Source organism: Garra rufa, chromosome 21, assembly GCF_049309525.1.
Source record: "Garra rufa chromosome 21, GarRuf1.0, whole genome shotgun sequence".
NCBI classification, from domain to species: Eukaryota; Metazoa; Chordata; class Actinopteri; order Cypriniformes; family Cyprinidae; genus Garra; species Garra rufa.
Window position 1 is genome coordinate 13,326,859 of NC_133381.1, and position 27,150 is coordinate 13,354,008.

General features: G+C 34.1%; 1 protein-coding gene across 15 annotated transcripts in view; it reads right to left on the bottom strand.

The window, feature by feature from the left end:
• The window catches only part of nrxn3a (neurexin 3a), a 384,050-nt gene that overhangs the window by 291,181 nt on the left and 65,719 nt on the right, over positions 1-27,150 (bottom strand). For all 15 annotated transcript variants that reach the window (XR_012341102.1, XR_012341101.1, XR_012341100.1 and 12 more), the window contains exons 6-8: positions 22,805-23,106; positions 19,412-19,573; positions 3,788-4,226 (exon numbers count right to left, since the gene is read on the bottom strand). Coding sequence is in view for 12 of the 15 variants with exons in the window: in XM_073826841.1 (XP_073682942.1) it covers positions 3,788-4,226; positions 19,412-19,573; positions 22,805-23,106 (903 nt within the window). In the remaining 3 variants the exon portion in view is untranslated. The remainder of the gene's footprint in view (positions 1-3,787; positions 4,227-19,411; positions 19,574-22,804; positions 23,107-27,150) is intronic.

Sequence of the window (27,150 nt, forward strand, 5' to 3'; positions counted from 1 at the left end):
TGCTGAAATTAACTGAAATAAAATCATTTGAAGTACCAGAATTACTAAAATAAAAAAATAAAAAAAATATTTAAAAAAAATTACAAAAGCACATGCGATTGTTAAAAGTACCATTATACATTTTGTGTGTGTGTGTGTGTGTGTGTGTGTGTGTGTGTGTGTGTGTGTGTGTGTGTGTGTAAAACTAGTTTTTATTTTAGGCTAAGAATGTAAATTTAAATGCAAAAAGGTAAAGCAAGTTAAATGTAAATAGATCAGAATTTTAGGAGCAATCTGTTTTTGAACAAAATCAATTGAAACCTGAAAGTATAAAAATAAATTCTAGTTCAAATTAATTATTATTAAATAATATAATACTATATACATAATGCTAAATACTGCTTTAAATTGTTGTTGGCTTTCCAAAAAAAATATTTAAAAGTTTTCTGTTTAATTTAATTGCATTTTTGTTTTTGTTTTTCTGAGCAAAAAATAAATATCATACATTTTTCCCTAATTTACAGAAGACCCAATAAAATGTCATTCAGCGTAACAATCTTGTCAGGCATATTTACAACAAAAATCAATTTATGAAATATTAAAAGATGAATTACTTTCACCCCAAATATTAATTAGTTCTAATTTTAAAATGTTTCTACAAATTTGCCACTATCCTAGGTTCTGCCCATAAACTCATTTAAAACAGAATAAAATTTAATATGCCTCTTTATTCTTTTATATATTTTAATATGTACAAGTCAGAATAAGCATGTTGTTAGAAACTTTACATAAATAGTGTTACACTGAATCACAATGTAACATTATTTCAACCAAATTTTGACATTTTATTCCCCAAAAACTTAAACCTTAAAAGTAGACACTTTACTTACATTTAATGTACTTTCTATAGACATAAAATTACTTTTGTACATTTCATTTGATGTGGACATCTTAACATCTTTGACCCACATACATAAATAAATGAATAAATAAATAATAACATTTATAACTTCAAAAGGAAGGTGATGTTGATATATAAACAAAAATAAAATAAAACAAAATAATAAACAAAACAAAATATTAAACTTTTTTTATGTGGAGAGACTATAAACTGTAAACTAAATGACTGTAAATTACTGCACTGTGTAATTCAGCAGGGTTCAGACTAAGACAGTCTGTCCTGTGTCTCTCCTGCCCACAAGAGACAAAGATACGGATAGAAAGACTATCCAAAGAGTATGTGATGGAGGGAGCGGAGGGCTACGAGAAGATTATTTTCTATTTATGACCTCATGGGGAGCGTGTGAATCTTGTAAAGCGGCGTCCCTCATACAGACACGCAGATGTAAACAATGCATCCCATGTGGGGAAGCAGGGATCAATGGGAATAATCTCTTCCGAACTGACACTGGTCCAGTCACCCACATGGCTCTGTCTAAAACCTCGCATTATTGATATCCTACAAGACCTCCCAAGGGCCCTGTGCTATGAAGTGATATGGAGTAGTCGTCGATCGATTCAGAAACAGAGTGCCAGCGATTCAAGGGCAATGAAAGAAAGAAAGAGGTGAAGAAGGATACAGAGAAAGATAGAGGGGATAAAACCTAATAGAAAGTTCTGTCAAAATAGATGTGAAATGAAATGAAAATGTCAGCCTGCTTTGGACTAAATCTGTCCATTATTGGTGACTAACCACTGTGCTTTTTGTTTAAAGCTGTTATCTTTGGGCTGCAGAGCTTAACGCCAATGGAAAACACACAAGCAATTACAGTATCCGACCGATTTAATAATGAAACAAAGTGGGAGTTCTTCATGTGCTCAGTTAAAAATTGGTTTTAAAATGAGATACAATTTATGGGCAGTGTCTTCATTTCTAAGAGCATACTTCCCACATGGAAATACATTTAAAAGATATTTTCTTGAATTACCTTTATAATGTTAGTCAATTTGAGTTATTTCTGTGGCAAATTAGATGTATTAGGCCAATTTCAATCCTTTCTCCTTCAGGCCAATTGCATATGGCAAATGAAGAAACAGCAATTCAATTCAATTCAATTCAAGTTTATTTGTATAGCGCTTTTCACAATACGAATCGTTGCAAAGCGCTGTACAAAAGTTTAGGCTACTACAATATATTTAGTAATTTTAATATTTAGTGGTGAATACTGCACAACTACAATAAAAGGTTAACTTTTGTTTGTTTGTTTGTTTACCATAAATAGAGTGATTAGTGGTTACTATAATGAATATTTCCCTTTATTATTATTTAACTTTATTAAATATAATAAAATATTATATATAATGTATATATATATATACAGAGTAAAAAAAATAGGCTCAGCAAAAAAAAAAAGTAATTTCACCTGCGTTTTTCCTACAAAATACTGTACCCTGCTAATATGAGCAAAATAAATCAATCAATAAATAAATACTAATAATAAAGATAAATGGCTAAAAACTGCTTTTGTGTGTGAAACCTGAATTAGAATTAGATTATTAGTCATTTTTTTATTGTTATGAATGGGTAACCTCTTAGTAACATGAAACAAGTTGCTAAATAAAAAATAAAATAAAATAATTATAATAATTATAATTATTATTATTAAAATAATAATAATCACAATAATAATCAACTATTAAATAAAAACAGTACTAATGTTATTATTATTGCTGTTGTTGCTATAATTATGATTATTTAATAATACTAATAAAGGTTTATTTAAAGGTTTATTTAATAAACATTGTAATATTAATTATTATTATTATTATTATTATTGCTGTTATTATTTAATAATATTAATAATAAATGATTAAATAAAAATAGTGATCATAATAGTAACAATAATAACTTATTTGATAAAAATTATAATATTAATATTTATTATTATTATTATTATTATTGCTGTGTTTGTTACTATTATTATTATTATTATTATTTAATAATAAGAATAAATTATTAAATTAAAATACTGATAATAGTAATAATAATAATGCTGTTATTATTGTTATTATTATTGCTGTTGTTACTATTATTATGTTTGTTTATTGTTTAATAATACTACTACTACTACTAATAATAATAATAAAATAAAATATTTATTAAAAATAGCAATAATAATAATTGTTATTATTATTGCTGTTGTTACTATTATTCTTATTAATAATAATAATAATAATAATAATAAGTTGTTAAATAAAAACAGTAATCAGAATAATAATAAATTATTAAATAAAATAGTAATACTAATATTGTTATTATTATTATTATTGCTGTTGTTCTTACTATTATTATAATTTAATAATAATATTAATAATAAAATAATAAATTGCTTAATGAAAATAGTAATAATATTAATCATTATTATTGTTCTTATTATTGCTGTTGTTACTTTTATTATTCTTAATAATAATAATAATAAATTATTAAATAAAAAACTGTAATAATAATAATAATTATTATTATTATTATTATTATTATTATTACTACTACTACTACTATTATTATTATTATTATTATTATTATTATCATTATTATATCGAAATATTTTTCATATTTATGTTTATTTTAGCAAGCCATTTATCATAAAAGTGCCAACAATATTATCTTTACTACAATAGCATAAGAAACAGTAGTGCAGGAAAATAAATATTAGAAAAAAAAAGAAAAAAAAATTATATATATATATATATATATATATATATATATATATATATATATATACATGACATACTTTTTTAAAAATCTACTGGGATTTGGGAAAAAAAACATTAATTAAATGTGTATTTGTCTGAGAATCCACACACTGACCTGATCTTCCGTCTCTTTGGATGTCCACATGATACCAGGCCCCGTCGTTCACCTTGTTCTGAGTGGCTTTCACTTTGATAGTCCCAGAGCCCATGTCCAGCAGCAGGTACAAACTTCCATCCAGTAGCTCAACTGCAAAAAAATCCACTTTTGTGTTCTTTTGGCTACGGGCGTCCTTTCTTTCCTGTGGCTTTCCGTGGGTGAAAAGAATAAGGCCGTTTGGTTCGGTGGTACGGAAGTCGAAGGAGATGGAGCCCATGCGTTTGGTGTTCCACTTGGGTAGGCTGATGTAGGCCTCGGGCGTCTCGAACGAGATGGGGTCCAGGGTGGCCACGTTCTCACACTTGAACACCACATCTCCCTGGATCTTCATTTTGGGATCCACGATGCGAGCGAGCCGGGAGAGTTCCAGCCGGATGTCATTGTTTTTGTAAACAACCTGTGCGGATGTAAGCAAAGAATCACCGAATGATGATGATATATGAGATATCTTTATCTGGCTTGCGAAGATAATGAATATGAATATGCAAATTCCGTTTTTTTTTTTTATGCTGGATGCTAAATAGAGAAACCAGGAAAGGTGACTTTATTCAAATATGACCTGTGATAATACCAATAGGCCAGGCCACTGCCTGCAAATGACTGTCTCTCAATGGTAATTGACTGAGGCTGTGCTGGCACAAGCATGCGAGTCTGGTTTTCTTGATAACTATGGTAATGGGTTGACAAAGCTGCAATGGCACTTTCTGCCACAAAAGCTCTGAGGAAGCAAGTCCTGCCCCCTGCCTGCTTCCCAAGTCTGACATTGTGCTCTGGGTCCTAGTGCCAGTCAGTTGAATCAAAGACGCCAAGCCATGTGCTTTGAGCAAGTGCTTAGTTTAATCAGGGCTTGATGTTTACTTTTTTCTGAAATGAACAATTTAGAGGCACATTAAAATACTTTATGGGCGCAATGAAAATATGATCACATAATGTTTTCCCCCATTATAAATGGATACAAGGAGATACAGTTGAGGTCAAAAGTTTTCATACACCTTGCAGAATCTGCAAAATAAGAGGGATCATACAAAATGCATGTTATTTTTTTATTTTATTTAGTAGTGACCTGAATAAGATATCCATCTTTTCACACTGAGGACAACTGGGGGACTCATATGCAACTATCACAGAAGGTTCAAACACTCACTGATGCTCCAGAAGGAAAAACAATGCATTACGAGCCAGGGGGTGAAAACCTTTAAACAGAATAGAGATGTGTACATTTTTCTTATTTTGTCTAAATATCTAAATATTTTTTTTTCATGTTGTACTGCCATTCAGAAGCTACAATAGAAAAGATACTTACATGTTTCCCAGAAGACAAAATAAGTAAAATTCACCCTGATCTTCAATCCCAGGTCAGTACTAAATAAAAAATAACATGCATTTTGTATGATCCCTTTTATTTTGGTAAAATAATTACACGATTCTGCAAGGTGTATGTAAATGTTTGACCTCAATCGCATTTAAAAACAAAATCATATTTAAGAATTAGGTTTTAAATATTTCTACTTCAAACTATATTTATAACAATTATGCAATTATATAACCTTAATGCATAATGTGAGACTTTTAATTAAAAATAAGCCTGAAATACATCAGGAAAAACATATTGACAGCTGCTCTTTCAAAAAGATAAGGGAGGTAAAATGAAGGAGGATTTTTCTTACAACCATCTACAACATTCTCCAATATGCAAACAAAGTAAATAACAATTTAGCAACAGCAGATCATAAGCAAATTATTGGTATAAATGTGTAGTTTTCTGAAATTATGAGCCTTTTGAAGTTAAATAATCACATTAGGCTGTTCTGTGATTCTTTTTTTTTCCACTTCCAAATTTATGACCTTTTAAAATGATAATTAAGACATTTAAGATAGTTAAAGGGATAGTTCACCCAAAAATTACCTCATGATTTACTCAACCTCAAGCCAACCTAGGTGTATATGACTTTCTTCTTTCAGACGAATACAATCAGAGTTATATTTTAAAATGAGCTTATGCTGTACGCCTACATCCTTTGAAACATCATCCATTGAAACGGCACTCTCTCATGAACGCGTGTACGATGGTTAGCGGAAACTACTGCGGTTTATGAAGTTTTAAATATGGATTTTTTCTTACACGAGTGCATCGATTCACTTCAGGAGGCCTTTATTAACCCTCTGGAGCCAAGTGGAGTTTTCATGATAGATGGATGGACTTTATTGGGCTTCTATTGGACTATTGAATATCAACACCTATTCACAGCCATTATAAAGCTTGAAAGAGCCAGGACATTTTTGAATATAACTCAGATTGTATTCGTCTGAAAGAAGAAAGTCATATACACCTAGGATGGCTTGGCTTGAGGGTAAGTAAATCATGTGGTAATTTTTATTTTTGAGTAAACCATCCCTTTAAGCCTTTCTATGACCTTACATTTCATAAAACTCCACAGAGACTTCTTTTTTAGTTTGCACACATTCCTAAATACATTTGACAGTTTACATACATCCACAGTAACAAATATAAGTGAAACGCTCAGCTTTGTTTGTATGTGGTAAAAGGCCATCTGGGCTATTTTTTTGCAAATTAATATGGTTGCTATTTCTCTGCCTTGCTAATTTTGCACGGTCTGACCATACATTACATTTATTACAGACTAAACCAGCATAGAGCGTACTGTACCTGCAAACACCGCAGAAATTCACCAGGGTGTGAAATTGCCTGCTTTAGCTAATTTCTCCTGAAGAACGATCTTTTTTTTGGGGGGGGGGGGGGGGTACATTTTTAGAACATCATGCTGTTTGTGAGTGCAAGCAATCGACACAAATGCTCCAGCCTTGATATTACAGTTAATCCTAGACGTTGCGGGGTGTAAATCAAACATCCTCTCAGGTGCAGGAAGGGCAAGGGATAGCGGAATGGAAGGATTGAGTTCTGTTTCTGCAGAAAAGCCACTGAGATTTCCAGGCTTTTCTCCTCTGTCGCGTTTCTTATCTGATAGATCATAAATATCATTCTCCCTGAGGGGGATCCATTTCTCAGACAAAGCCATACGTTGGTTCCTCACATCTCATACAAACATCGTCATTTTTCTCCACAAGACTACAACTGCTAGCTTCAGTCTCTTATTGTTCTTTCAAAAACAGTATTTCTCCTCTAAAAAGCATCAGGGTGTTGTCAGATAGATTGACATACACTGGCTCTGTTAAAACATCATGAAGGAAAGATTACTTCACCTGCAGAATCAGAGAAACTTAAAGCACTTTTTGCAGCTGCGGTCTAGTAACTGGAGACTATAGTATAGAATTACATGTCTGAAATACTGCCATGATGGTACAGGATGTACAGGATACAATATGAACTGAAAATTGAGATTTACACACAAACAATATAATAAAGAATAATTTTTTCTTTCTTACTGTATATACATATACATATATAGAATTTTTAAGACTTTTATGCTCACCAAAGTTGCATTTGATTGACCAAAATTACAGTAAAAAACAGTAATATTGTCAAATATTATTACAATTTTAAATAATTGTTTTCTATTTAAATTTATTTTAGCAAGTAAATTATTTCTATGATTGTAAAGATGAATTTTCAACAGCCATTACTCCCATCTTCCACCTAGAATATTTCATATATCAACTGAAAATGGAGATTTACACACAAACAATATAATAAAGAATATTTCTTCTTTCCTTTTTTTTTTTTTATAAATACAGTACCAACTGAATGTTTGGGTCAGTATTATATATATATATATATATATATATATATATATTTAAAAGAAGCCTTTTTTATGCTCACCAAGGTTGCATTTGTTTGACCAAAAATTATTTCTATGATTGTAAACATGAATTTTCAAAAGCCATTACTCACATCTTCCACCTAGAATCTTTCTAATATGCTGATTTGGTGCTCAAGAAATTTATTTTTAGAAAGAATAGTATTTATAAATGTCTTTACTGCAATTTTTGATGAATCCTTGCAAGTATTTCACAGTCCCAAATATGACCTTGAGGACTTCAACATGACTGAAAACTGCCAGACATTGAGTAGACAATGATTGCTGTTATTTGTAACATTATCATTTCTATTTATCCTGTCTGGTGCATTTTTCATCACCTAAATCAAGTTTCATCTTGCAAATTGTCCCCAACACCAGGGGCAGCCATAGTGTCTGACACAAATTGATACTCTGCAATTTGGTCTGTTCTATGGCATTGTCATTTTGATGCGCTCAGGCGGCCCATGAAATGTCAGCCGGTTAATTCAGCTGATGAGCCGCTCTGAGCTGTGAAATATCCGCACCCTTCCCCGACTCTTGATTCTGTAACCGAGCTCGCAAATCATATTTCAGTTGTCCAAACTGTTAAATCTCTTTGCTGAAACATTCTTTAATTGCATTAATTGACTTTCGGAGCGAGGTGCAAACCATAGCGGAAAAGCAACATATGTCACTTGAACAAAATAAGCATTTCAGCAGAAAACAAACATTTGTTCCCCTGGGTGAAAGTAGGGTTACTTGAATAGAGTGGCCATAGAAATCTGACATTTGAATATAATGCCAGGGCTTTATCTAACAACAACTGGTATGTAGTTTGCAGGAAAAGCAAGCAAGTGTAACTGAGACATAATCTATAGATAGACATGAGAAGACTCCAAGGATCTGTCTGTGTGGAGCTATCTCGGCTTTATGGATTCAGCCGTGAGGGAACGTAAGGATTGACTGGCTCCAGACACAGAAAGAAATTTGTTTGAGTGTGTGGATAGACTAAAAATTTCATCAGGTTGTTATCTTGCCCTGCAGAAATAAACTGGAAAAAGAAAAAGAAAAAAAATTGATGGATAGATCGATGTTTTCTATGTAAGCCTTTGTTGTACAGAAAAGCTATTTACTATAGAAGCCTGTTTTCACCACTGAACAAAAAATAAAAAAGGTAATTGCGACTTTTTATCTCACTTTTTTCTTCTTCTTTCAATTCAGAGAAATAAACTCACAATTCTGAGAAATAGTCTCAATTGTGCAATTGAGTTGTCAGAATTGTGAAATATAAACTCAATTATTTCCCCCCCTCAAAATTCTGACTTTATTTCTTGCAACTGTGAGTTTATATCAAACAATTCTGACTTTATTTCTCGCAATTACAAGTTTATATCACGCAACTCTGACTTTATCATGCAATTCTGACCTTATAACCCGCAATTGCGAGTTTATATCACACAACTCTGAGAAAAAAAGAATTGTGAGTATCTATCACGCAATTCTGACCTTATAACCCGCAATTGCGAGTTTAAAATCACACAACTCTGACTTTATTTCTCAGAATTGCGAGTTTATATCACACAGCTCAGACTTTATCATTTAATTCTGACTTAATTTCTTGCAATTGAGTTTATATCACACAATTCTGAGAAAAAGTCTGAATTGTGAGTTTATATCATGTAATTCTGACCTTATAACCCGCAACTGCGAGTTTAAAATCACACAACTCTGACTTTATTTTTCTTAGAATTGTGAGTTTATATCACACAGCTCAGACTTCATCATTTAATTCTGACTTAATTTTTTGCAATTGAGTTTATATCACACAATTCTGAGAAAAAGTCTGAATTGTGAGTTTATATCATGCAATTCTGACCTTATAACCCGCAATTGCGAGTTTAAATCACGCAACTCTGACTTTATCATGCAATTCTGACTTTATAACTTGCAACTGCGAGTTTATATCACGCAACTCTAACTTTATTTCTTGCAACTGTGAGTTTATATAAAACAATTCTGACTTTATTTCTCGCATTTGCAAGTTTATATCATGCAAATCTGACTTTATCATGCAATTCTGATTTTATTCCTCGCGATTTTAAGTTTATATCACGCAAAAATAAAAGTCAGAATTGTAAGTTTATATTACGCAATTCTGACCTTATAACCCGCCATTGCGAGTTTAAAATCATACAACTCTGACTTCATTTCTTAGAATTGTGAGTTTATATCATGCAACTCTAACTTTATCATTTAATTCTGACTTAATTTCTTGCAATTGAGTTTATCACGCAATTCTGAAAAAAAAAGTCAGAATTGTACATTTATATCACGCAATTCTGACCTTAAAACCCGCAATTGAAAGTTTAAATCACACAACTCTGGCTTTATCATTTAATTCTGACTTAATTTCTTGCAATTGAGTTTATCACGCAATTCTGAGAAAAAAAAGTCAGAATTGTAAATTTATATCACGCAATTCTGACCTTAAAACCCGCAATTGAAAGTTTAAATCACACAACTCTGACTTTATTTCTCAGAATTGAGAGTTTATGTTGCGCAACTGAATTCATCACTCAATTCTGACTTAATTTCTTGCAATTGAGTTTATATCACGCAATTTTGAGAAAAAAAAGTCAGAATTGTGAGTTTATATCACGCAATTCTGACCTTATAACCCACAATTGCGTTTAAATCACAACTCTGACTTTATCACGCAATTCTGACTTTATTTCTCGCAATTTTAAGTTTATATCACGCAACTCTGACTTTATCAAGCAATTCTGATTTTATTTCTCACAATTGAGTTTATATCACGCAATTCTGAGAAAAAAAGTCAGAATTGTAAGTTTATATCACGCAATTCTGACCTTATAACCCACAATTGCGAGTTTAAATCACAACTCTGACTTTATCACAAAATTCTGACTTATTTCTTGCAACTGAGTTTATTTCACGCAATTCTGACCTTATAACCCGCAATTGCAAGTTTAAAAATCACTTAACTCTGACTTTATTTCTTAGAACTGCAAGTTTATATCACGAACACTGAATTTATCACTCAATTCTGACTTAATTTCTTGCAATTGAGTTTATATCACGCAATTATGAGAAAAAAAAAAGTCAGAATTGTGAGTTTATATTAGAGCCCGACCGATTTATCGGCAGGCCGATATTAGGCATTTTCCAAACTATCGGTATCGGCATTTATAACGGCCGATAAATGAATATTTCAAAAATAAAATAAAAATGGACGAAACACCCTTCAACCATGTCATGAGCGTTGGCGTTGTATAGTTTGTCCACCAGAGGGCACTCTACACCGTCCCTGTTGGCAACACTCGTGTATAACGCACCACACATCCTGCAACCTGCTGATCCAGCTAGAGTCGGGCAGAGAGAACCAGTTATCTGCGAGTGTGTTCATGGTGAGTTGGTCACGAGACATACCGTATTTTCTGCACCATAAGGCGCACCGGATTATAAGGGGCAGTCTCAATTACGCGGTCTATTACTGTATTATAAGGCGCATGCTAAAACATACGATCTACAAAAAAGGTAACGGAAGCAAAACAGTGAGTTTAGTTGAACTTTATTCTACTATTTAACAATACACTCACATTATTTTTTAATTAAAATATTTAATTAAAATTTTTAATTTAAATGTTAAAAAATAAATAAATGAAAAATATCGGCCGATATATCGGATTATCGGATTTTAAAACCAACAAATATTTGTATCGGTATCGGCCTTCAAAATCCTTTATCGGTCGGGCTCTAGTTTATATCACGCAATTCTGACCTTATAACCCCCAATTGCGAGTTTAAATCACAACTCTGACTTTATCACACAATTCTGACTTGATTTCTTGCAATTGTGAGTTTATATCATGCAATTCTGAGGAAAAAGTCAGAATGGTGAGTTTGTATCATTCAATTCTAAGAAAAAAAGTCAGAATTGTAAGATAGAAAGTCACAATAACCTTATTTATTTATTTTTTTTAATTCAGCGGCGGAAACAGGCTTCCATGATTTACAACCAGAGAGGCCATATATTCTTCCCAAAGCTTTTGAAAAAAAAAAATTATAAATTAAAACAAAAATTAAAAATAATTAATTAAAACCTAAGGCATAATAAACCTCACTCAGAGAAGGCACCATAATTTGTTTAGGCCACCAAATTATAAGGCAGCATTGCACACTTCATGTCTATGACAATTCAAAAATGCACTGCAATTGGGATGTTCAGATGCTGACTAGGTAGACAGTAGGCAGCAAGTCAGACTACTAGGTTTCAGAACACAGATCATATGTCATTTGCAGTCCATTCAACATATTGTACTATTGTGCACCTGGGTGTCAATTCTGCTGATGAGACATTGAAAATATGTCTTTCCACAAACTCCAGTGGTTTGAAAGTCTGGGTTGGGAAAGACAGTACATCAAATCAAATGCTGTCTACCCTCACTGACAGCTATGAGTGTGAGATAAGCAAAAGGATATCTGCTTGAATTTGAAGCTAAGGTTCTGTTGTAGCACCCATGCTGTTGTGCTGAGAACTGGAAGAGCGGCTATGCACATTCTCAGGGTCCTCCCCGTGCCCGCGGCCTCTTCTCTGCCTGTGCCGGGCCTGTAGTGACACCCGCATTCATCATCCACAGCTGTCTGCTTCTACTATAAATCTCTGCCTACAGTGCCTACCCACCACTCTCAAGGAATTAATAGCCCCCAGGTCAAACTGGAGAAAACTTGGAAATCGGTATAGATTATTCACTAGTCAAGCATGCCAGGTGGCCCTTTGTGGATGTTTTGCATGGGAGCTCAGGGCAACGAGGTACAGAAAGGTCTAGATGGCCTGGTTGGACATGGTACAACAGGTCAGGGCTTGAGCAGCCAAACGTTTGACTATCGGCGTAATGCCATCTGGTCTGATTTGCAACTTATTTAACTTATTTTATCAGAGTTCGTTTTGTTTTGTTCAAACCTCTGCTAGACCTCCACTCATTTGCAAACACTATTAAAATATATTTTTTCTCACGCTTAACAGTGTTGAACCACATGCTAATGCTAATTAGCATGCTAATATGAGAAGCCCACCATTTTCACTTTTACAAACAACTAAAAGTGTTAAATCTGTCATTAGCTAATTTCTGCTAACCATTTAAAAAAGACTATCTATAAAGGTCTGCATTTACTTTTAATCATTTAGCAGGCGCTTTTATCCAAAGCAAAGAGTTCGTAAAGAGATAGTTTATCAAAAAATGAAAATGTCATGTTATTCCAAACCTATAAAACATTCTTTCTTCTATGAAAATACTTTGAAGAATATGCTAATCAAACCGTTTTGGTAACCATTGACCTCCATGTTACGGATAAATTAAATAAAATATTAAATTTGCTGTTTTACTGTTACTTATATACTATATTATTTATATTAATTATTTATATTATTTATATACTATTGTAGAATTTATTAACATTTGTGACCCTGGACCACAAAACCAGTCATAAGGGTCATTTTTGAAAATATTTGAACCTTTATTTCTCGTAGTTGTAAGTTTATATCATGCAATTCTGTGAAAAAAAGACAGAATTGCAAGTTTCTATCTCGCAATTCTGAATTTGTTTCTCGCAATTGAGAGTTTATATCACGCAATTCTGAGAAAAAAAGTCAGAATTGTGAGTTTATATCTCGCAATTCTGAGAAAAAAGTTAGAATTGTGACTTTATATCTTAATTCTAACTTTATTTCTCACAATTGTGAGTTTATATCATTCAATTCTGATTTTCTCACAATTGTGAGTTTATATAATTTTATGCAATTCTGAGAAACAAAAAAATTGGAATTGTGAGTTTCTATCTCGCAATTCTTAGAAAAAAAGTCAGAATTGTACGTTTATATCAAGCAATTCTGAGAAAAAAATCAGAATTGTGAGTTTATATCTCGCAATTCTGACTTTATTTCTCACAATTGTGAGTTTATATCATTCAATTCTGATTTTATTTCTCACAATTGTGAGTTTATATCATTCAATTCTGATTTTATTTCTCACAATTGTGAGTTTATACAATTTTATGCAATTCTGAGAAACAAAAAAATTGGAATTGTGAGTTTCTATCTCGCAATTCTGAGAAAAAAAGTCAGAATTGTACGTTTATATCTCGCAATTCTGACTTTATTTCTTGCAATTGTGAGTTTATATCATGCCATCTGAGAAAAAAGTCAGAATTGTGACTTTATATCTCCATTCTAACTTTATTTCTCACAATTGTGAGTTTATATCATGCAATTCAGACTTGATTTATCACAATTGTGAGTTTATATTATGCAATTCAGACTTGATTTCTCACAATTGTAAGTTTATACAGTTTCATGCAATTCTGACTTTTTCTCACAATTGTAAGTTTATATCAATTTTATCAATACACTGAATAAATAAGCTTTCCATTGATGTATGGTTTGTTAGGATAGGACCATATTTGGCCGAGATACAACTATTTTATATAAGCTTTATTTAAATTTTAATTCGTTTTGTTTTAGTTGACAATAACACTACTACTCAAGATATCTTCCACAGAAATTTTCATTTTCATATCATTCAGGTTTTGAATGACATGAAGGTGAGTAAATGACAAAATATCTAGATGAACTATGACGTTAATTGATGTTTTTTTTTTTATTTCATCAACATATTCTTAAAATATCGTATATATTCATTTCATTTGATCACTACATGACACACACAGAAGACAAAGACCACTCCTGCTGTTTCAGGCTGGCCAGTATACCAGCTCTGAGCTTTTGCCAAATATTAAGAGTCCTGCAGTGCTTACTGAAACAAATCTGCTGGATAGAGGATGAGAGACAGCCAGAGTTTGAGAGGGAGAGAGGCTGGGTCAGCCTATCTATCAGAACTCTCAGACCTGTCTCGCATCCATAGAGCGGCGCTAGCTCTGGAGCAAGTGTCCAGAGAGCAGGGGCGGTTTCATCCAGCCGTCCCAGCAAAGTGACAAATGACAGTCACCATGCGCACATCCTGGAAACTGATTGTGATGGCAGAGCACAAAGGAAGGAAGCCAGAGTCCAGCTCAGCAGTGGAGGCCGCTCAGTATCCAGTCATTAGTGCTGGCAGACCTTTGTGCAGCCACACGCCCTGCCATACCCTGATTACTGCCCTTCACGCTCAGCTTGAAAGACGGACACAAGGCGGCTCTGAGGAGGCCTGCAACTATCTATACAATAGTCGGCCATGTTATTTGTGCTAAAAAAACAGCTAGTTATCCATCATTTTCATTTTGAAAAATGCTGTGGTCTCACGCAAATTAAGAATTTGGTGCATATTTCTTTTTTGCAACCTCTGTCCTATATACAGTAAATAGGTAAAAGCAGTGTTAAATGTGTCTCTGTGCATTACCCTTTCCACAACATGACTGCAGTAAGCATCTTGTGCCACAGGGTGGTACACTCTACAATACCACAGTCTACTTCTAATAATAGTTACTCACATAAGTTTACCAGAACAAAAATACCCCAGAGCAGACAAAACTGTGTAGTGAATAAAAGTAAAATAAAATGAAAGTCTTATAATATAATGGTAATAATAATAGTATCATAATATAGTATATCCAGGGTGTTTCTCCAGTCAACTGTTTTGAAGAATGGATGCATAATATAATATAATATAATATAATATAATATAATATAATATAATATAATATAATATAATATAATATAATATAATATAATATAATATAATATAATATAATATATGTGACCCTGGACCACAAAATCAGTCTTAAGTAGCATGGGTACATTTGTAGCAATAGCCAAAAATACATTGTATGGGTCAAAATTATTAATTTTTCTTTTATGCCAAAAACCATTAGGATATTAAGTAAAGATCATGTTCCATGAAGATATTTTGTAAACTTCCTACCTTCAATATATCAAAACTAAAATTAATTTTTGATTAGTAATATGCATTGCTAAGAATTTCATTTGGAGAATTATAAAGTTAATTTTCTTAATATTTAGATTTTCTGCACCCTCCGATTTCAAATTTTCAAATTGTTTCAAAACAAACTATCAAAACAAACCATACATCAATAGAAAACTTATTGATTTATTAAATCTCACAAAATTGACCCTTAAAATAAAATAAAATTACAAAAAAAAAAAAAATTCTCTGTGGTGTGCAATGGTGTTCAGAAATAACTTTTTTGTTTGTTTTTGGTTAAATAAACTTTACTTACACTATTAGAAAATTTAAAAAAAAATTTAACAAAGTAATCAATATTCTGTTTATTAAATCCAAGTAGTGTTTTTACATTTACTCCCAAATAATAACTCAAGGCAGTAACAATTTAAAAATATATTTTATTAGTGAAATTATGTGGAGCTATTCTTTTTAATAGTTAACTTTGAACTATTTGTGAATGTTTCGGATCATCAGTCATCAAAGCTTGTGAATATTGGTTACAGACAAGGAGATTTCCTTTAAATTTCACAAAGCTGTTTACTCACTAAAAACTCCCACAGATCATGTTTTAATGCCATTTAAATCTTTTTAAGTATTTTGATGTAGCTACATCTAAGTATGTGAGTTGTTTCACGAATGTTTCACAAGAGGCAGGATTTATCGCATGAACCAATCACAGCCGAACATATCCAGTCACATCCAACCATATTGCGAAGAGCACTACATTAGTAAGCTACTGTGAATAAATACAACAAAGTCTGGGCATTTTAGGTTGAATCGACCCTGGCTAAAAATGCAATATGGCACGCTTAAGATCATGTCATCCTGACCAGATGATAATAGTCTCATGCCATTTTACACATGATTCATAACAACTCACTGCAAAAAATGCTTTTCTTACTTAGATTTTTTGTCTTGTTTCAAACCAAAATATCTAAAAATTCTTAAATCTAAAAGGATTCTCTAGACAAGTAAAAAGTATTTTTTTGCTTTTAGAAAAAATAAGTTAAAAGTTGAAACAAGCAAAATAATCTGCCAAAGGGGTAAGCAAAATAATCTAGTTGTCTGCTTGAAATAAGATTATTTTGCTTACTCCATTGGACGATTATTGTGCTTGTTTTAAGCAAAAACTCACTTAATTTTGACTTATTTTTTTCTGAAAGCAAGACAATAATTTTTACTTGTCTAGAAAATCCTTCTTGATTTAAGATTTTTTTAGATATTTTGCCTGGAAACAAGACAAAAAATCTAAGTAAGAAAAGCATTTTTTGCAGTTTCCAAGGTTTTAAAAGCCGAGAAGCGTATTAAATTTCTTTTCATCCTTGGGCTCAGACTATGAGAAAGAGTGTGAGAAAGAGGAGGAGGTCTCTATCATTATGGCCACTCTTGGGTGGGTGAAGGATGTATAAGTTTTGCTATCTCGTCTTGAGTAGCTCTTAGCATTCAGTTCACCTATCTAACGGAGCAGTGTTATATAAGCATTGGCTATATCGCAGCACATATGAGACTGATTACTGTAATCTCTGACATGGGTGGCAGTTTTTTCAAAACTCAGCACAGTGAAATGAGTTTTTTTTTACGCAAGCGCCGATGTTGCAGGTTTTTAGTCCTGTGATAGGAGGGCCGGTCTGAGATGGAAACGGCAGTGATAGCTTGATGGCGGGTCATTAAAAGATAGCAGGCTGTTGTAGCGCTCACTGCGAAAAAGGAGGTTCTGTTGTCTGCTGTTTGTTCAGCATGAATTAATGGAGGATCTCGCCAGCAGCCGCACAACAGAGTAATTGCCTATTTCCAGCTAAATTAAAGATCAGTCCATTTACTGATAATGTTATCCAGACCTGACAACTGAGGAATGTGCAAATGAACAGCTGATCGAAGAGAATGACATCTAACTTCTGTAAATAGTATAATGGCTCTTAGAGGGTGGATTGAAAGCGAAAACAAAACCTGTCTGGATCATATTTCATCCTAAAGAAATAAAGAAAAACATATACTTTTGGGGACTAAGGTGGTTTACATTGTGACATTATTTTTATGAGAAGGTTTTTCTTTACCATTACTGCAGTATTATATATAAATATATTGAAAACTCGTTTTACATTTCAGTCTAATTCAATTTTACTTAATTTAAAAATTGCTTATAATTAAATTATAATAAAATGTAATAAACATTATTTAAGATTATTATAACATTTTCTGCATTACAGTAATGAAAATAATAAGAAAACAAAGTCTGTCTGGATCATATTTCACCTCAAAAACAAATAATGAAATGATACTTTGTTTAAAGAAAAACTTTTTTAGCATTAAAAAGGCTTGCATTGTGACGTAATTTCCATGACAAGGTTTTATTACAATTACTGCATTTACATAACATTTACTGCAGTCAATTTATTATGTTTGTGTTTAGATGAAAACCTCTTTAAATTTAGTTTTTTATTTAAATCTAATTCCATTTTACTTTGTTTAAAAATTGCTTTTCATTTTAGGTGATGAAAAACTTTTCACCAGCAATTTTTTTGACAAGTTTAACATTACTGTAATGCAGAAAATGTTAGAAGAATAATAAGAAAATAATAAAAATAACAATAAAAACGTGAATTGAAAGAACATTCTATTTCACCCCAAAAATCTATTAAACGATACTTTGAAGAAAAAAAACCTTTGTAAAAAAAATGTTAGGACTAAGATTGCTTGAATTGTGAAATTTTTTATGAAAAGTTTTGTCATTACTGAATTTACAATAAATTTACTATAGTCAATTTATTTATTTTTTGTCTTTTGATGAAAACCTTCCTCAAATTAGGTTTTTAATTTATTTTAACTAAATTACAAAACAAACAAAAAAAGACTTATTTTTTATTTTATTCATGTATTTTTTTATTATTATTATCATTATTATTATTTTTTTAGGGATGAAATGTGACCCATTATTTTTAATGTGACCCATTTATTATAACATCCTATATATAATTACAATATACAAATTACAAAGAAAAATCAATAAAAATAAATGTAAAAATAATGGTCCTACAAATATGATTAATTTTCTAATACATTATTATATATATATATATATATATATATATATATATATATATATATATATATATATATATATATATATATATATGAAATAAAATAATGTATTAGAAAATTAATCTTATTTATAACTTCTTTATTCTATTTTATTTCTTTATTTTTATTTAAGAATGAAATGTGACCCATGCCCATGACAATTTAGGTTTTTAATGTATCATAACTAAATATACAATAAGTAAATAAATAACAAAAAATAAATAAAAAAGAAAACAATGGTCCTACAAATATGATTCCTTTTCTTTAAGCAGAACATAACATCTTTTTTTTTTAATTTAGGAGTGAAATGTGACACATATTTCTGTGAGATTCACCTTATAAAGTCAGCTTGTGGGCACATTTTAATTTTGCATTTACAGGTGTCTTCATGTCCAATTGTTCACCAGAATCTCTTTGGGGTTGCCTTTTTGCGAATGATGCATATCATTATGCAAAGTCTCATCTCATCCAATCACCTTAGCTTTTTCTCTGGCCTGTGGAGCCTTAATCAAATGATTCACCACAATTGAAAAGTCAAATTAAATATGCCTGAAACAATTTCACATCTGGGCGAAAATGTATAACTCCAGCGAATTTCATTAGAGAAACACATCACGGGTTATGATGTCTGCTCTATCGTTTTCACAAGATAAGCTGTACTGAATCTATTTTTCTGCTCGGACGGTCTATTCAAACTTGTTCACTCTCAGTCCAGACAAGGACACGGTGATATGATGCATGTAGATGAAAGACCCAGGACCACCTACCTCTTTCAGGCAACCCATAAAGTTGTTGCTGACGGGCGACCCAGGCAAGTCTGCCGTGCTTGGACTTCCTCCCACATAGAAGAAATCGTCTGATCCCAGCATTGTGTAGTCCTCCTGCGTATAGCCTGTTGTGGTCAGGATGCCGTCCACAGATATTGTCACCTGATTGAGAGGAATGACAAAAGGGAGGGAAAAATCCATTCATGAACATCATGGCTGTGACGGCCGCTCTGCCAGGAATAGGTTAGCTTCGATCTTGCTGCTTGCTGTCTGTCTTTGATTGTGTACCAAAGACCACTTGGAGACTTTTAGTAGGCCGTTCTTGTCTAGTATTTGTAGACTTACAAAGGACAGGTAAAGAAAATATTTAGCCGGCATATTTTCTTTATCTTTGATGGTGTTTAGAAATGGTTTTCTGGTTTGGGACGTTAGATTGAAGGGTTAGTGTTATGTACAAACTATAGACAAATTGCTTGTTTTTAGTTCAAATTCTGTGCACACAGGGTTAGTTGACACATACATACAGTATGCATGCATCCAAAATGAGCTATACTACCAAAAATGAGCATGCAACAGAAGTCAGATGGTGTTTTTCTCATATAACATTCATAGTGTGATATACAACCACTGCAAACATGGATTCATGCATCTTCAAGCCAAGATGACATGCAAGAGAAGCAGCATAGATGAGGCCAAAGCAAACGCTACAGGATGAGGGGTAATGAAGGAGGACATAGGAAATCATGACCTACACCACAATACAGATAGGACAAGACACTGGGCAGATGGTGGGTTGCTCAGACAAGAGTTTTGGTGTTAGTAACACAAGGGCTGATCCAGCATGAATGGGTCGGCGCGGCATGCGCAAACAACTGGAATCAACTGTCAGAGCTCCATTGCTGAAGTAGTTTCTTATACTTTTCATACTGCCGTTTTCATCACTTTTTTGTTTTGGAAAGCATCTGCCAGTTTTTGACAGTATTTGATTTAAAAAAAAGGGTTAAGAGGAAGACTAAGCCTTAAAAAAACTTAAAAAGGGCCAAAGAGAAAGTTCAAAGAAAGAATGATGGCGGTAAAGCTGTGGTGAAAAATGGGATGAGGACATTTTGAAAAAAAAAAAAGCACGAAATCCCCAAAATACAAACCCAAGTCTGTTTATTTTTTTTATGAAGCCATGAAACCCCAAAAAAGAGAAAGAAAGAAAAAGGGCCGGGGAAAACACACGGTAAACCCAAAAAAGGACAATAAGAATGATATCTACCAGACAATGTAGTTTGTTTACCATAGCGTGTCCAATACCTGAATGCTTTGAGAAAAGGGGGAAGAAAGGAAATTAAACAATGAACAAAAGGGTTGTTAATAAAATGAAATCAACTCAAATGATGTCATGATGAGTAGCACATTAGTTTAGGTTCTGGTTAGTAAACTAAAGACTCTAGTCAATGGTTCATGAGTGGTAAGTGTAGGTCTGAACAAATGTTATCCATAGACAAGCAAAGCATATGAGTGAGAGTAAGAAAAGGTGGAAAAGAAAAAGAAACAGCGGATTCTCCACAGAGCCCGTGGCATTTCACTTTTATAAAGGTGCTGCACTTGTCGGCAGAATCTAATTGGGTCCTATTATGCTTTTTTACTTTTTGAATTTTAGCCAGTGTGTGGTGTGTATATGTGGGCATAAAAAAACATCTACAAAGTTACAAATCTCCATTTCAAAGGGAGTTAGTTTTTAAAAAATCCCTTTTCAAGAACTATAACGAACGGCTCCTTTGGATTACAGCGTTTGTTTTCCGGATGCTATGATGTCACAATGCAGTCCATTAGAATATCATTCAATGAAATCCCGCTTACGGAAATTCGAATCGTTGGCAGGTGGGGAGGGATGAGGTGACTTTAGGGATGTAGCATGGACAGCTGCTTCTGGGATGCTTTAGCGAGCCACAGGGCGGCTCGTATAAATGCAAGCATTGACTAAAGTGTCCGCGAACTGCTCCGGTAGCTGTGTCAGAGCCGCACTGTTGACATGTGCGGTATAGAGGGTCGAAAGCAAGCGGCAACCTCCCGCTCTCTCTATTGAAACGAACACGAAAGTGACTTAAACTGCAATTCATCGACTGGCCGCTAGAGACTGGCTCCAAAAGGGAGTCAATCCCATAGACTCCCCATGTTAAAATGTCCATCTTTACAGCAGAAAAAATATGTTTACAGCCTGGTACAAAAGTGGTTTTGGTCTATAAAGCTAATTTTGCCCTTCATGTCAACTGTGAGGGGGGTGAATTTTTTATAACTCATCCGTTTAAGTTATACTAAGCCTTAAAGTTTTGCATAATTAAGGGCATGGCCACTTGAGTGACAGGTGGATTGCCGCTGCTGTCACCACTGTCGCGCTAGGCGGGCATGGTTTCAGCAACCAGCTCCACCCACGTCCCGCCTCTTTGCCCATTTTTGATTGTCCGGGAGTCAAACCCGGAACTAATCGAGCCATTTGTGCCAGGCTGGGGGGAAAGCTATTGCAATAATGTAAATTATGTGAAAAATAATGCGTTTTTCGAACCACCAAGCATGAGAGCATGTTCGGCACCCCCTAAACAAAATAAAGACTTTGTAAAAGAGCATAATAAGACCCGTTTAAAGTGCATACTCACTTGAAAAGCCTTCCAGTGTTGCTTCACCAATAATTCCCTTTTTTTTTTCTTTATCAAAACACATTTAGCTTCAATGTTTAGGTCCCTTCTAATATAGCGCGTTGTTTTCTGCTACAACCGTGAATGGTGACCTCTATCTAGCTGCCTCTTTGTTGTGATTCATATGGTTTTCGACTTTCCTCGGGCAATTGTATAAGGCAATTCTAATGCATGTTCTTGGCGTGATAGTAAAACGGCTATTAAACAAAGTGAAAAAAAAATGTCACAGTCCTAGTGGATCAGAGCTGAAATAGCTTGTGCTTGTGGGCACTCACGCCTCCACACACGCCTGCGCAAAAGCGACATCCTTTCACTCCTGAGGGGCAAAACCACCCTAAATATTTACATATTTTAAAATGCAGCAGCGGAGTGATTTAACAGTTCAACAAAGATTGGCTGTGGGTAAATGGAACGGTTGAGGTTGGTTGGAGCCTCTCCCCGCTGCCCTGATAAGACAGACTATTTGGAGAAGTGAGGTGAATATCTAGAGGGGTGAGAGAGACAGCCTCTTGAAGCCATCGCACTGTTGATAGCTTCAGACAGAGGTAAATGCCTGAGGAGGCAAAACATGAGGCAAGGTAGAAGAACTCAGAGAAGAAATAGTTGCGTTAGCATCTCGAAAAACTTAAAATAACCTAAAAATGCTAATTTAAGCAATATACAGTTGCTCGGAATTTGATCAGGAAAAAAAATCCAGCCACTTTAGCGTTACCTGTCTGAGGTTGCGTGTGACTTTCACATCATGCCAGGTGTTGTCGTTGAATTTGCCGTTGACAGGCTCGACAATGGCCTCGAAGGCTCCGGAACCCAAGTTGATGACCAACGAAACGGCCCCATCTTTCAGAGCCAGGTTGACGTAGTCTGCTGACTTGCCCGTGTGAAGGATAAGGCCATTTCTTTGCCAGGTCTTGAAGGACAATGTGATCTCATCACTGCTGCTCTGGATGGGATTCTGAGACAAGTCGTAGCAAAAGTACTCGGAACCTCTGAAAGTGGCCACGTTCTCTTCTCGCGCTATAAGAGAGGTGGAAAAAATGGTGTTAGAACTTCTTGAAACGAATCAAACCCCAAATATACGAGACCTGCAAGTTTCCTCAGATTAAATAGTTCATCCAAAAATGAAAATTCTGTCATTAATTACTCACCCTCATGTCATTCCAAACCTTCATAAAATTGTGGTAGAACCACTGATGTCACATGCACTATTTTAACTACTTTTCTGTCCTTCAGATATGTTATCAAAAATATCTTTATATTTATATTTGTGTTCCAAAGATGAACAAAGATCTTACAGGTTTAGAATGACATAAGGGTGAGTAATGACAGAATCTTCATTCTTGGGTGAACTATCTCTTTAAGTCCAGGCCAGATGACACAAAATGAGACAAGATGACACATAGCCAAGTGTGGGCAGCAAAATACACAAAGAGGCTGTCCATTCAAAGCCAAAGATCTGGTGAGATCATTTCTGTTGTTGAGGTATATATGCACTAATGTTGTGATTGTGTTGTACGTCTGAGTCATAATTACAAAAGATGCAGTGCCCTCCAATTCATCACCATTAATGTTGTTTAAGCTCCTCAAACTATGACAACATGCCTGATCCATGAGATCATCGAGAGATGATACAGAAGCTGTATCTGAAGTGACATTTAGATGTATTTCCACAGACTTTTTAATGCAACTCAGAGGTGGGATAAATGCATATACAGTTGAGGTCAAAAGTTTACACCCCCTTTCAGAATCTGCAAAATGTAAGATGTAAACCGAAATAAGAGGGATCATACTAAATGCATGTTATTTTTTTTATTTTGTACTGACCTGAATAAGGTATATATACCTGGGGTGAAAACTTTTAAACAGAATGGAGATGTGTACCCTACATTTTTTTCTTATTTTCCAACCAAAAAAAAAAAAAAAAATTTGTGGGACCTAAAGAATTTTTCTAAAGAACAGCTTAACAGTTTAACTGTTTAGGACAAACAAGGGACTCATGAACAACTATTACTAAACAAACAAACAAACAAACAAAACAACCACAATATTATGAATCAAGGGGATGTAAACTTTTGAACAGGGTCAATTTTATAAATTCAATTATTTTTTTATTTTTTTGGACTATATGTAAACATCTTTTATATGAAATATCTTATTCAGGTCAGTACGAAATAAATAATAACATGCATTTTGTATGATCCCTCTTATTTTGGTAAAATAATTAACATTTTGCAGATTCTGAATAATATGAACACTATTAAAACAACAATTATGATATTATCATAGACAAAGCATTTCACATACCACTATTTACAAACATTACAAAAAGTTTTCTAATAACATCCTTTAGACTAGAGTCAAACAAAATTAGCTAATACCCATTTTACTGCAGTAGATTTCTACAAGAAAAAATATAGAACGAGACTTGAATTTATCCATCAGGTTTTGATTGGATCAAGAAAAGTCTCTTTATGATGGGTTGTTAAAGGGGAGCGTTTGGTGACATCAGCTAAATATAAAAGTAATTTCAGAGGTGGATAATGAAAAATTCTGAGGAGAAACTGTGATATCAGTATTTTGATATCAAGCTGACCTGAAATGCACAGTCGTGGCCAAAAGTTTTGATAATTACATAAATATTGGAAATTGGAAAAGTTGCTGCTTAAGTTTTTATAATAGCAATTTGCATATACTCCAGAATGTTATGAAGAGTGATCAGATGAATTGCATAGTCCTTCTTTGCCATGAAAATTAACTTAATCCCGAAAAAACTTTCCACTGCATTGTTAAGAAGGCTTCAGGGCATCCAAGAAAGTCCAGCAAGTGCCAGGATCGTCTCTTAAAGAGGATTCAGCTGCGGGATCGGAGTGCCACCAGTGCAGAGCTTGCTCAGGAATGGCAGCAGGCAGGTGTGAGCGCATCTGCACGCACAGTGAGGCCAAGACTTTTGGAAGATGGCCTGATGTCAAGAAGGGCAGCAAAAAAGCCACTTCTCTCCAAAAAAAACATCAGGGACAGATTGATCTTCTGCAAAAAAAAGTATGGCGAATGGACTGCTGAGGACTGGGGCAAAGTCATATTCTCCGATGAAGCCTCTTTCCGATTGTTTGGGGCATCTGGAAAAAGTCTTGTCCGGAGAAGAAAAGGTGAGCGCTACCATCAGTCCTGTGTCATGCCAACAGTAAAGCATCCTGAGACCATTCATGTGTGGGGTTACTTCTCATCCAAGGGAGTGGGCTCACTCACAATTTTGCCCAAAAACACAGCCATGAATAAAGAATGGTACAAAAACACCCTTCCAACAATCCGAAAACAGTTTGGTGAAGAACAATGCATTTTCCAGCACGATGGAGCATGGACCATAAGGCAAAAGTGATAACTAAGTGGCTCGGGGACCAAAACGTTGATATTTTGGGTCCATGGCCTGGAAACTCCCCAAATCTTAAAACTTGTGGTCAATCCTCAAGAGGCGGGTGGACAAACAAAAACCCACTAATTCTGACAAACTCCAAGAAGTGATTATGAAAGAATGGGTTGCTATCAGTCAGGATTTGGCCCAGAAGTTGATTGAGAGCATGCCCAGTCGAATTGCAGAGGTCCTGAAAAAGAAGGGCCAACACTGCAAATACTGACTCTTTGCATAAATGTCATGTAATTGTCGATAAAAGCCTTTGAAACGTATGAAGTGCTTGTAATTATATTTCAGTACATCACAGAAACAACTGAAACAAAGATCTAAAAGCAGTTTAGCAGCAAACTTTGTTAAAACTAATATTTGTGTCATTCTCAAAACTTTTGGCCACGACTGTAGTTTTAGTGATCGCATGCCAAGATCCCATTGGTCATTGTTATTCAGAGTAGATAATCTACTGCATCCACACTTATGGAAATAAGTTTACTCCTGGTCCCTGTGGTGCCCAGTCCATTTATCACCAAGCTATGGAGGTTTAGCTTGGAGGAGGCAAAAATACACATATCTGATGGAAAGTACCTTCAAACCAACAGTGGACATTTACATGACCTCAGCACTAATGGCATCATTGATTTATCAGTGCTTCACTTGGGCCACCCTGGGGTCGATATATATTCCCTGGGCTAAATGTTGACAAAACACTCACACGTCCAAGTCTATGCTCCACCTCGGTGATCAGCGTTAGTGGATGTAGCATGTGTTTTACCTGACCAGGTAAAGACATCTTGACTAGTTTTTCACTGGACTAAGAGCCTGAGCGAACTGCAGGGCTGCAGAGCCGCAGAGCTGCAGAGCAGATTTTCTCATCAGGGCTGGTGCTGGTGCCCAGCTGTGATACACTTCACATGGTAATAGACTCACGGTTAAGAACGGGGTGAACTGACTGACGGTGGAACATATTGGAAACACATGGGACCCAGATGCAGCTGGTGAACACCAGAAACAAAAAAAACACTAGTTCTGTGCAGTCACAGAGATGATTCAGATTATATCGCTCATTACAAGGCTGAAAGAAACAGAGTAATTAAGAATGACTAGATGGATAGTCGGAAAGAGTTTGGTCCTGGAGAGGAGAGGGTGGCGTATCATCCATGTGTCAAAAACTGGCAGTTAGATGTGCTTGGCTACTCGCAGTGCAAATCCCACACTGCTGAAGAGATTCTCAAGTCCATTAATATTTGGCTAGACTGTACAAAAAGAAATAAAGAGAGCTTAATGTTTAGCCTGTGGAGATTACTGGACTGTGCCAAAGCGGGTCAAGGAGTTTTTCTAGCACCGATATAAATCAAGACAACAGAAAGTCACAGACGTTCAACAAAACAGGTCTTCACAGGACTTCTTTGCATTACTTGTCCACTTATCATTATTAAAGTTATTGATAGGTTAAGTTAATAAAATGTTATTTTATTATTATATTAATTATATCTGTAAAATAAATTATGAATAATGATTTTTAAACTGTATAAATTTATTTAATACACAATTGTATTTTTGTACAAATACATACATAAAAGAACTCTTTTCTGCTCATCAAGGCTGTTTATTTGATTAAAAATACAGAAAAAACTGTAATATTGTTTTATCGTTTT